Here is a 12716-nt window from a genome sequence, read left to right on the forward strand (position 1 = left end):
CAGCCTCCCAAGTAATTGTAACTACAGGCGTGTGCCACTGCATCTGACTAATTTGCTTTTTGTAGAGAGGCAGGGAGTCTCCCTATGCAGCCCAGATTGGTCTCAAACTCCTGGGCTCAAGTGATCCCCCACTTTGACCTCCCAAAGGTCAAATCCTCCTGGGATTACAGGCACGAGCTATCACGGCTAGCCCTCATTGCTTTTTTGTTAAGTATTCTTTGCCTCTGTAGCCAACGTGTGTGTAAACATGCCTCATCTCACCCTAAAAGCAGCCTACTGAGCAAACAAGTAGGTTTTAGTTACTTAGCACATCAAAATCGTTTCCTCATAGGTGTTTCTGTCCTTCTCCCTGTTTAACACAGAGAACAGGAGAACCAAATAAGCCAAGCTCTTTATCCTCCCAAAGTCCTTGGTCTAGACCAGAGTCCCCAAAGCGTGGTCAGTGGTTTCTCTACATCAGAAACAGCAGGCATGTCTGTGTCCTCAAAGTTAATGTCCGAGGATGGCTGGGGGGTTTGCAATTCTGTACTGTTAACAGGGTCCCCAGGAGTTCCTGACAGCTAACGATGGGCATCGCTCCCAGGAGGGCCTGTGAGCCCCACATGCTGCCCTAGGGGGGTGTAAGCTGGGCGAGTCTGAAACAAGGACCCAAGATTCCTGACTCCCCAAGGTGGTTTTTAAATTTTTAAGGCAGGCAAGGGGAAAAAAAGATACCAAGTGAAGAATTCATTGTATGTTTATTATTCACAGTTAATCACTACCTACCAAATGCTATCCGCAGAGTTAAAGGATTAAGTACATAGGTCTTTCTTTAAACACTGATTTTTTTTTTTAAATATATACACACAAAACTTAGTTCAGCAAGGCTTCATGATATACACCAATTCCAAAATAAAACAATCAAATGGTCCAGGTGCAGAATGCCAGATTCCTTTTATCATCAGCGAGGAAAGGAGAAGCAGAATGAGGAGTGAGGGAAGGCGGGGACAGGCTCTGCCCAGAAGAGCTGCCGCCTCCTGGCACAGCAAACGCTCCAGGCCTAGGCCCTGTTCATATCTGGAGTCGGAGGCAGACTCCCATCAGCCGCTTTGGGACCGAAAGGCCCAAGGCTGTCACCAGCTCTCTGGAGAGAGGGAGGCAGTCTTGTTTTTGTCATGGAAAGGGGATTGGGTGGAGAAAAAGATTACAGGCACATCACTACAGGGGACCAGTAGTGGAGAGAAGACAGAGATCGCTGCTGAGGCCTTGGTCTTTCCAATCTTGCCTTCCCCAACTCTCCCTGCTTCCTGGGACCATCTGTAGGGGTGGGGAGCAGCAGTCAACACAGCCCACTGGCAAGGGAGGCACAAGCAGCACTCCGGCTTCCCAATGCTGCCCTCACGCTCATCTGGACAGGTCAGGGGACACAGGATGAAAGCCACAGCCCAATCTAAGAGCAAGACAGGTGAAAAGTGGGTCCTCTCATTGTGCACTCCAGCATAGGAATAAGGGGAAACCTGCTACAACTGGAGGCTGTGTTCCCATGACTTCCTCCTTCGCTCTCCTTGTCTGGGACTTGCTGGTTCCAGGGGTGCATACAGTGATGGGGCGGGGGCCACAACCCCCGAGACAGTGAGGACAGGCTTCCAACCCCCAGTAAGCCAGATCCAGTAGGATGTGGGAGAGCTGGGTGGTCACCTTCCCTCTTGCCCCGGTGGCCTGTCACACTCACACTGCAACCTGGGCAAGCAGTTCCCTGAACCCCCAAGGGGCTCACAAACCTTAAAGCTGGAGCTTAAAGCCGCCTCACCTTCCACTCCTGCTTGTCTCCCTTGCTCTACCCTGCCTCAAGGGAAAAATATTTACACAGAGTAGGAGACAAATTGGCTGAAAAGCTCTGGACTGTCTTTAACTTATTTTAAAACAAAACAAATTAAAAAAACAAAACAAAACAAAACAAAAAACACCACCACTCAGAAGCAACCCTTGAAATAAGGAAAAAGGCACTATGAAAAAACAACATGCTTGATAATCCCACTGGAAGGGCCAACAAAGTAGAAAGAGACAGGCTTTCGGGTGGGCTTTTTTTTTTTTTTTTTTTTTGAGATGGAGCCTCGCTCTGTCACCCAGGCTGGAGTACAATGGCATGGTCTCGGCTCACTGCAACCTCCACCTCCCAGGTTCAAGCGATTCTCCTGCCTCAGGCTCCCAAGTAGCTGGGATTACGGGCGCCCGCCACCACACCCAGCTAATTTTTGTATTTTTAGTACAGACAGGGTTTTGCCATGTTGGCTAGGTTGGTCTCGAACTCCTGACTTCGTGATCCACCCACCTTGGCTTCCCAAAGTGCTGGGATTACAGGCGTGAGCCACCGCGCTGCCCGGCCCAGGTAGGCTTTCTAGGGAAGCCATGGAGGCAGTGACATCCTTTCCTTCTACCCTATTCTACTGCCAACTTGGACAAAATACACTGGGGGTCTGGGCTGGAAGGCAGATAGATTCCTACAAGCCCCCTCCTCTGGAGGAAGTTAAACAGCAAAGGCGTCGAGCTGCCCTGCCTGCTCCTTTTTGTGTGTATATACGAAGAACACAGAAACAGTGGTTCTTCTTTCAGTCATTCCAACTAAAACAGACATTTTGCATAGAGAGAATACCAGCCCACTTGGTTTCTTGTCTTTTATTATTGGCGTCAGCTAGGACTATACGTGGCCTTAAACGTCATGCACTGATGGACAGAAGAGAAAAAAGGATGAAAAAAAGGGCAAAGGAGGGGAAAGAGGAGCAGCAGTGAAAATTTGTAATAAAAACTCTTCTTAATTTATAGGTAAGTTTTGGCATTTTTAAATCCAACGCCCCCTCCCACCCCCTAAAGTTCCAACCAAAGTGAGAGGGTCACAGGGTGACCCGGCCAGGTGTTCTGCACTCCCTCACAGGCTGCTGTTAGTGGCAGCTTGTGGGTTTAATTCTTTTGTATGTGTTTTACATTTTTCACTTTCTTTAAATAATTGCTTCTTGATTCTTAGACGTTCCGGTTCACAGGGGTGACGTAATTGCGGGGAAACATGCCGGTCTGCCCGTGGCAAGCTCCTTTCCACCAGTTGGGGTCTGAGTTATCCATGACATGGATAAAATCTCCCCGGCGGAAGCCCAGCTCTCCATCCTCCTGGGGATCAAAGTCAAAGAGGGCCTGGACGTATGTCGGCTGCTGCAAAACAGGAGCAGGAAAAACCCACATTGCATTCCTGGTCTGTGGCTGGCCACCTCTGAGGCCAGACGGGTTCCAGGGGGAAACGAATGCGTGCCAAATTCTCCATGTTTCCTAAACTCACCTCTCATCTCCCAACCCCCCGTTTATTCTTACCTATTCTAAGTTTACAGGCCAAGCGGGTTTAGTGTGATCTTTCCCAGTGCTCAGAAAATGCTAGAGTATGTCTCCCAGAGGAGGGTGGCCAACTGTGCCGTATTATCAAGTAGAGGGCAGGCAGTGCTTGGAGGGGAAAGTTCTTCAGAAACAGCCATCTGTGTTTAGGCTTTGGGCCCAGAATCTGCCAATCCCTTCTACCACACCCTTAAGGTATTAGAGCCTAAAGCTCTGGAGCTCGAATAACATAAGGGACTCTAACTTTAACTTATGACCAGGGCTCGAGGGACAGGAACAGTGCCGACCCCACTCCCTCAAAAGCGTAGTTTTCCTCATAATTTGCCTCCAGGGACAGGATCTTTGGGTGGGTGTGTTAAAGACCATCTCCCTAGAGAGACTGGCAAGCTGGCTACACATTGCCTTTGGAAAAGCAAAAACCCTGTATTTAAAACAACAAATCTTTTTCTTTTTTTTTTTTGAGATGGAGTCTCCCTCTCTCACCCAGGTTGGAGTGCAGTGGTACAATCTCAGCTCACTGCAACCTCCACCTCCCGGGTTCAAGCGATTTTTCCATCTCAGCTTCCCGAGTGCAGGTGAGCGCCACCACATCCGGCTAATTTTTGTATTTTTAGTAGAGACAGAGTTTCACCATGTTGGCCAGGCTGGTCTCAAGCTCCTGACCTCAAGTGATCTGCCTGCCTCAGCCTCCCAAAGTGCTGGGATTACTGGCGTGAGCTACTACGCTGGGCCAGAAACAAGAAATTTTTAGTGTGAATGGAGGGTAACGCATTCAGTAACGAGCACAGAAGCCCCAGTGGCAATCCCTGAAGGGCGCCTGCATGTTGATTGAGGGTCACCTCCCCTTTCCCACAGGAATGCACACTGAGGAGCTATTCTTTTTTTTTTTTTGAGACGGAGTCTTGCTCTGTTGCCCAGGCTGGAGTGCAGTGGCCAGATCTCAGCTCACTGCAAGCTCCGCCTCCCGGGTTCACGCTATTCTCCTGCCAGCCCGAGTAGCTGGGACTACAGGCGCCCGCCACCGCGCCTGGCTAGTTTTTTGTATTCTTTAGTAGAGACGGGGTTTCACCATGTTAGCCAGGATGGTCTCGATCTCCTGACCTCGTGATCCGCCCGTCTCGGCCTCCCAAAGTGCTGGGATTACAGACTTGAGCCACCGCGCCCGGCCTGAGGAGCTATTCTTAATTTCTAAAATGATCCCATCTCACCCTGATGAGGCTTACCTGTGGCACCTGTTCTATGTCCCGCAGGAATATCTGCTGGTTTCTGGAGACAGATGTAGATCTGTGATAATCCACCAGCTCATTCAAAGAATTGAACTTCACCACCCAGAGGAAGTACTTGCCGGCTCCGTCTCGGAGCACCTTGAAGTGCTGCACATCGTTTCCAAACCTGGGAGGGACAGAGAGCACATGGACCGGTTAAAGGCTCTAACCTGGCAAATCGAAGGCTATCTGCCCATATAAGCGATATCTCGAGAGAACCACTGTCCCGGCAGCACTCCTCAGGGACTGAAGAGTAACAAGTTTCCTCACTGCGTGTCCCTGGGACAGACCCCTCCCTATGACTGATGGGCACCAGGACAACATGAACAAACCAGACAGGGACAGGCCATCAGTCACTCTCATTCTGAAGATGTTTGTAAGATAAAGAGTCCAGGCTGGGCACGGTGGCTCATACCTGTAATCCCAACACTTTGGAGGCCAAGGCGGGCAGATCACCTGAGGCCGGGAGTTCGAGACCAGCCTGACCAACATGGAGAAACCCCATCTCTACTAAAAATACAAAAGTAGCTGGGCGTGGTGGTGCGTGCCTGTAATCCCGGCTACTCGGGACGCCAAGGCAGGAGAATCACTTGAACTCAGGAGGCAGAGGTTGCAGTGAGCTGAGATTGCACCACTGCACTCCAGCCTGGGTAACAAGAGTGAAACTCTGTCTCAAAACAAAAGAAACAAACAGTCCATGTGCCCTGAACCCTAACAAATAAAACAGCCTTACTTAAGACAAAGAAATGTGACTTAACTTCCTTTGAATCAAAAAATAATTAAAATGTTATATGCAGGAAGAAGGTGAGGAGGGCTGGAAATACTTTCAACAATTCTCTTGTAACTGGGAATAGTTCAAAGTCATGTTTTCCGTTCAGCAATTTTAGGTCCACTCATGGGGACAAGGTCTCTGAACGAAAGGACATACTGGGACAATAAAAGAGGCCCAGGCTTCGAAACCCAAAAGCTTCTCCATCACCAGATCACACCCTTTTACACTGGCTAGCAAAACCGGCAACAGTGTGGCTGGCTGGTACTAGCTCACAGGGTCTGTCACAGGATATTTGGCTAGAACACCAGCCCAGCCAGGGTACCTCTGCCTGTCCTGTTCACCTGGCCAGGCACTCAAAAAGGCATTCTCGGCCGGGCGCTGTGGCTCATGCCTGTAATCCCAGCAGTTTGGGAGGCCGAGGTGGGTGGATCACAAGGTCAGAAGATTGAGACCATCTTGGCTAACACGGTGAAACCCCGTCTCTACTAAAAATACAAAAATCTAGCTGGGTGTGGTGGCATGTGCATGTGCCTGTAGTCCCAGCTACTCAGGAGGCTGAGGCAGGAGAATCGCTTGCACCCAGGAGGCAAAGCTTGCAGCGAGCCAAGATTGGGCCACCATACTCCAGCCTGGGCGACAAATGAGACTCTGTCTCAAAAAAAAAAAAAAGGCATTCTCCGAGAGTGCTTGTTCAATGAATGGAGTCCCTCCTCTTCAGTCTTTCAGCTGAAGGAAACTAAAGGCTTCAGAAAATCAATCCAGCAGGTGGCAGCACTGAGCTTCAAGGAAGCCACTGAGTACAAGATGCCCCGCATTTGGAAAAAATACTGCTTTACATGTAAGTCAAAATGTAGAAGGTGAAAGCTTCATTAGCAAGGGTATATTCCACGACACTTCTGGCCCCACAGAGGCCCACTTCCACCCATGCAATGCAGGTGGTTTCTAAAAGAGCCCAGGGCCCCAATAATGAGCAGCATATTAACTACTGTGTTTCAAGTCACAGGCTTAAAACATCCTAAAACTAAGAAACATCCGAAGACTGTTGATTCTTGAACCTCTTTTGCAAAGGTGTGTGTGTGTTGTTAAAGAGTGACACCTGCTTTGCTTCTAAAACAATAAATGCATTAAATCCTTAAAAGATTCTACTTGAGAAAATGGAAGTTTGAGAGCTTCTGCTGAGCAAACAGGCAGCCTCCAGCCGAGCACGCGGCTGCTCCCGGGGTTTTGGCCACCACCCAGTGATTTATTGCTTGTTCCCCTCATTTTATATGGTTTCAGTTACATTTGGGTCAGCATAAAACTGAAGAAAGACAGGTGACAGTTCTTCTTTTCTTTTTTTTTTTTTTTTTAAAGATGGAGTCTCACTCTTTCACCCAGGCTGGAGTGCAGTGGTGTGATCTTGGCAAAACAGCTGAGACTACAGGCAAGAGCCACCACGCCTGGCTAATTTTCGATTTTGGCAGAGATGGGGTTTTGCCATGTTGCTCAGGCTGGTTGTGAACTCCTGAGCTCAGGCCAATCCACCCGCCTCCGCCTCCCAAAGGGCTGGAATTACAGGCTTGAGCCACCATGCTGGGCCACAACTATAAATTTAAAATCTACATTTCAAAAAAAAATCTACATTTTAATCACACATTAAGTGGTTCTAAAACCAAAAAAGATACTCAGTTCATTCATTCGTTCTTTTTTTTGAGACACAGTCTTGCTCTGTCACTCAGGCTGGAGTGTACTGGCGTGATCTCGGCTCATCCTCCTCCCGGGTTCAAGTGATTCTCCTGTCTCAGCCTCCTGAGTAGCTGGGATTACAGGCACATGCATGCCACCAAGCCCAGGCCATTTTTGTATTTTTTTTTTTTTTAGCAGAGACAGGGTTTCACCATGTTGGCCAGGCTGGTCTTGAACTCCTGACCTCAGGTGATCCACCTGCCTTGGCCTCCCAAAGTGCTAGGATTACAGTTGTGAGCCACTGCCCCCAGTCTTTTTTTATTTTTTTGAGACAGAGTTTTGCTGGTCGCCCAGGTTGAAGTACAATGGCGCCATCTTGCCTCACTACAACCTCTGCCTCCTGGATTCGACTGATTCTCTGGCTTTAACCTCCTGAGTTGCTGGGCCTACGGGTGCATGCCACTATGCCTGCATTATTTTCTATTTTTAGTAGAGATGGGGTTTCACCATGTTGGCCAGGTTGGTCAGTTCATTTTTGAAATGGAAAAGTCTCACACATTACATCAGTTGTAAATGGGAAATGGTGGCCGGGAGCGGTGGCTCCCGCCTGTAATCCCAGCACTTTGGGAGGCCGAGGTGGGTGATTACCTGAGGTCAGGAATTCGAGACCAGCCTGACCAATATGGTGAAACCCCATCTCTACTAAAAACACAAAAAAATTAGCTGGGCATGGTGCCAGGCACCTGTAATTCCAGGTACTCAGGAGGGTCAGGCAGGGAGAACTGCTTGAGCCTGGGAGGCGGAGGTTGCAGTGTGCTGAGGCATGCCACTGCACTCCAGCCTAGGGGACAGAGCAAGACTCCGTCTCAAAAATGAATAAATAAATAATAAAATAAAATAAAAGGAAAATGGTTTTACAGCCCCCATTCAAAAACAATCTTAATGTAATGTAAATTAAGTAGTGATCTGAATGTTGAATCTAATCACTTCTTTATATGTAAGTGATGAAGTGATCTGTCAGACTCCTGGGGAGGGTCCTATGATAATACATTAACTAGAAAAGAACTGAAAGTAAAAAACATATAGAAATAACAATTTAATTCAAAATCCTGACTTCACAGATGAGGTGCGAATTTGTTGAGAATCTTCAAGTGCTGATTTCTATTCTCCACATTCTCCATGGCGGCAGAACTTCTTGTCTTCTCCATTCCCTGCTTACCTGCTCCCTTTCACACCTCAACTTTCCACCGGGAAATGCAAGCCCTAAATCCCCTGCAGCAGCCTTCTTAAGTGACTGTGAGGGCCTAGGATGGGGCTGGTGGATTTAAGCCAGGGGATCTGGCGCTCCACTATTCCATTTGAGAGAACTGCGGGAATCCCTGAGGGCAGAAGCTCAGGAGTGCTGGGCACTAGGGAGAACTGGCAGGCTCCGGCTGGCTGCAGGGAGCTGCTGCTTATCTCCTGAAGGCTGTGTCCACATGGGAATCTACATCCAGTGCTTCTAGAACTCATTTAGAGAGGAGCCAGAAATTAGGATTTTAATGTGAAATGAAGATACTGTTTAGGCTAAGCCTCCACCATTTTGTGTGTAGCCAGGCACCTGACCGATGGCTTCACAATTTGGATCAGTCAGAGACAGAATTCCAGGCAACTGCAGCAGGAAATACTTACTTGACAGAGAGGGAGAAGTCCCCAGGAGCGCTCTCACTCTCTCGGATAAGAAAGGCCCCATCGTGCCGCTGTTTGCTAAGCATTTCTTCTGCCTTGGCTCTGGGGATTTTGCCAAAAAACCACCTAAGGAAGGAAGGCAAGCTGGTCAACATCTGCTTCCCCACAAAGAAACGGGATATCCAGGCTTCAAAATTAGAGTAACACAACACTCCTTGCCAGAGGAAGGGGCCTCCCTCCTCATCCTCCAGCCTCACAGTGCCCAAGATCGACATTGGGTCACGTCCCCAGAGATGGACCTTCAAAGGTCTTTACCCTACTCCATTTCCCAGAAAGCGACTCACCCAAGGCACTAACCATGGGTCACTTTCTATAGAGGAAGACATTTGAAAAGGGTCTTCCAGGTCAAAGCGCCCTGGACTCCCTACTGACTCATGACAAAGGTGTCTGGGGAAAAGTCCAGGCCTTTGGGTTTGGTGTATGGGATGAACTGGCCGAGGAGAGACTGGCCCCTTCCTGCAGCCATGTGATAAGGTCATAGCTTCACCACAGTGGGACTAAGGGAAAGTGGGGAGGAAAGCTGGACGGCCAGGAGCTGGAGGCAGGGTTACTTCTGCTAACAGCCCAAAGGCAGAAGGTTCAGATGGTATGAGGGTGCCTCTACCAGTAACTAAGGTCAGCATTCCTCTCAAGGCCTGCCTCTGTGGTCACTGCTCAGAGTTTAGCTTTCAGAAGCCACTAGGAATATTGTAATTTACCATACGTGCAGCAGTTAACTGCAAAATTCAGATTTTTGAGGCAAGTTGCAGACTCTTTTGTTCCCAATTGCTGATTCACCTTGGCCAGAAGAAAAAGTGGCTAAATTAATGAAAAACTGTGAAGCAACTGGCTGTGGCTTATCAAGAGGAAGAGGAAAGGAACACTTCTACAAGAGCTTAAAGTCAAGCTGCCCAGCTACTTCAAATGAAAACTATAATTAGGAAGGAGAAACTGTGAAAACCATGTTCTCTTCTCAAAACTGTCTTTAGTTATCAATTTTAAAAGCAAAAGTTATAGCAAATAAAGACCTATTTACATGGAAACTGGCATTCATTTAATATGCTAATTTAATATAAAAAGTCCTTTTAATGGACCAGCTAGTCCATTAAAGTTGTAAATCCAACTTATGTATCTTTTATTTATTTATTTTTTTTGAGACGGAGTCTCACTCTGTCGCCCAGGCTGGAGTGCAGTGGCGTGATCTCGGCTCACTACAAGCTCCGCCTCCCGGGTTCATGCCTTTCTCCTGTCTCAGCCTCCCAAGCAGCTGAGTAGCTGGGACTATAGAGGCCCGCCACCACGCCCAGCTAATATTTTGTATTTTTAGTAAAGATGGGGTTTCACCGTGTTAGCCAGGATGGTCTTGATCTCCTAACCTTGTTGATCCGTCTGCCTGGGCCTCCCAAAGTGCTGGGATTACAGGTGTGAGCCACTGCGCCTGGCCTGTTTTTTTTTTTTTTTTTAGACAAAGTCTCACTCTGTCACCCAGGCTGGAGTGCAGTGGCACGATCTTGGCTCACTGCAACCTTCACCTCCTGGTGAAGCAATTCTGCCTCAGCTTCCCCAGTAGCTGGGATTACAGGTGGCTAAATGCCCAGCTAATTTTTGTATTTTTAGTAGAGACAGGGTTTCACCATATTGGCCAGGCTGGTCTTGAATTCCCAACCTCGAGATCTGCCTGCCTCGGCCTCCCAACCTGCTGGGATTAGTCGTGATCCACCGCGCCCGACTAACTTACATATCTTACTTATAAGTAACCATATTGGAAGATGTCCCTAAAATAATATACTATACTCAAATTCAAACAGAAAGATGTGAACTGCTAGGAAGGATACACTTAGAAGCTTCCCTTAGTAACTTTGTCCTTGTGTGTGTGTGTGTGTGTGTGTGTGTGTGTGTGTGTGTGTGTCAGCCTCTAGGGACCCTCAGTAACTCTGAATAGTCTGACATCTACCTGCTGGAGTCTTTCTCATTTTGCATACTCTACTGCCAGGCTGCTGAGGAGCTGAGATAACAGATCCTCCTGCTTCTGCAAATAACTCAAGGCTAGGGCCTGCAGTGCCTGGAAATCAGGCCACACAAGAGAAATCACGTATCACTAGAATAGAATGCTCTCTAAATATAAAAGGACAGGTTGGGCGCCCGTGGCTCACACCTGTAATCCCAACACTTTGGAGGCTGAGGTAGGGCGAATCACTTGAGGTCAGGAGTTTGAGACCAGCCTGGCCAACATGGTGAAACCCAGTCTCTACCACAAATAGAAAAATTAGACGGGCACCTGTAATCCCAGCTACTCGGGAGGCTGAGGGAGGAGAATCACTTGAACCTGGGAGTCGGAGGTTGCAGTGAGCCAAGACTGCGCCACTGCACTCCAGCCTGGGCAACAGAGTGAGAGTCTGTCTCAATCAATCAATCAATCAATAACTAACTAACTAACTAACAAACAGGAGGCTGGGTGCGGTGGCTCATGCCTGCAATTCCAGCACTTTGGGAGTCTGAGGTGGGTGGATCACCTGAGGTCAGGAGTTTGAGACCATCCTTACCAACATGGAGAAACCCCATCTCTACTAAAAAATACAAAACTAGCCGGGTATGGTGGCACATGCCTATTCCAGCTACTCAGGAGGCAGAGGCAGGAGAATCCCTTGAACCAGGGAGTTGGAGGTTGCAGTGAGCCAAGATCGTGCCACAGCACTCTAGCCTGGCGACAGAGCAAGACTCTGTCTCAAAAAAAAAAAAAAAAAAAGATGGGCTTTGGCAGGGTATGGTGGCTCACACCTGTAATCCCAGCACTTGAGGCCAAGACTTTGAGATCAGCTTGGCCAACACGGTGAAAACCCATCTCTACTAAAAATACAAAAATCTGCTGGGAGTGGAGGCACCCGCCTGTAGTCCCAGCTACTCGGGAGGCTGAGGCATGAGAACCGCTTGAACCCAGCAGGCGGAGGTCGCGGTGAGCTGAGATGGTGCCACTGCACTCCAGACTGCGCGACAGAGCTCTTCCTCCATAACCCCCGCCCCCCACCCCCCAACAAAAAAACAAAAAAACCAGGAGGTGGTAGGATGGGGAGAAGGCCTGGTGCGGACCCTGACCCTATACACACGAGCATCCAGTCACAGAGCAGCTCTATACAACAGCAACAGCGTCTGCAAGGCCGCACCCTACACAGGCACAAGCATGCTCTTTGTCAGCAATATGGTAGACCTGAATAAATAAGGGTTTTTCAGTTGCTAGTTGCCTTTTCAGAGCTCAGAGTGGCTAAGCACTGCCCAACCTTTGGCCAGAGTCTGAAAATAACAACACAGCTGAGCCTGTGCTGGGCGCTTCTCAATCAATTCTTCTAAAGTTCTTCATAGTGGGGGCAAAAGGTCAAGGCAAGGGAGTGACTGTCCCAGTCAGCCTGGCAGTAACTACAACTTTCCAAAGAAGGTAGCCTTTCTTATCTTTCCTCAACAGTCAGATTTAAATGCCTGTGTTACCCAAAACACTGAGGAAAAATAAGAATTTCGAGGCACAGGCATGTCATATAAGAAGTATAGTATGATGCTCTGTTGAATTCCCTTTCAATCTGAACACATGAAAATAAAAGGGAACTGAAGTCGATGTTGTGTTTGGATCTAATGAAGGAGCCAGCAAACAATGGCCTTTGGCCTAAATCTGCCCATAACCTAAGACTGTTTTCAAAATTTCTACTCGATTGTTTTTTTTTTTTTTTTTTTTTTGAGATGGAGTCTCGCTCTGTCGCCCGGACTGGAGTGCAGTGGCCGGATCTCAGCTCACTGCAAGCTCCGCCTCCCGGGTTTACGCCATTCTCCTGCCTCAGCCTCCCGAGTAGCTGGGACTACAGGTGCCCGCCACCTCGCCCGGCTAGTTTTTGTATTTTTAGTAGAGACGGGGTTTCACCGTGTTAGCCAGGATGGTCTCGATCTCCTGACCTCGTGATCCACCC

General features: G+C 48.5%; 1 protein-coding gene and 1 pseudogene across 3 annotated transcripts in view; both read right to left on the reverse strand.

The window, feature by feature from the left end:
- Positions 1-718: 718 nt before the first annotated feature.
- Positions 719-2700, reverse strand: LOC116418492 (annotated as a pseudogene). The gene is made up of 2 exons (XR_004228543.1): positions 2679-2700; positions 719-1773 (listed from the first exon to the last, which is right to left on the reverse strand). The product of XR_004228543.1 is annotated as an uncharacterized LOC116418492 (transcript).
- Positions 719-12716, reverse strand: part of GRB2 (growth factor receptor bound protein 2) — an 86795-nt gene continuing 74797 nt past the window's right edge. For both annotated transcript variants that reach the window (XM_023211827.1, XM_026456804.1), the window contains exons 4-6: positions 8731-8853; positions 4581-4749; positions 719-3183 (exon numbers count right to left, since the gene is read on the reverse strand). In XM_023211827.1, the coding sequence (XP_023067595.1) occupies positions 2998-3183; positions 4581-4749; positions 8731-8853 (478 nt within the window). In that variant the 3' untranslated portion in view covers positions 719-2997. The remainder of the gene's footprint in view (positions 3184-4580; positions 4750-8730; positions 8854-12716) is intronic.

The sequence above is a fragment of the Piliocolobus tephrosceles genome, chromosome 16 (assembly GCF_002776525.5).
Source record: "Piliocolobus tephrosceles isolate RC106 chromosome 16, ASM277652v3, whole genome shotgun sequence".
NCBI lineage: Eukaryota > Metazoa > Chordata > Mammalia > Primates > Cercopithecidae > Piliocolobus > Piliocolobus tephrosceles.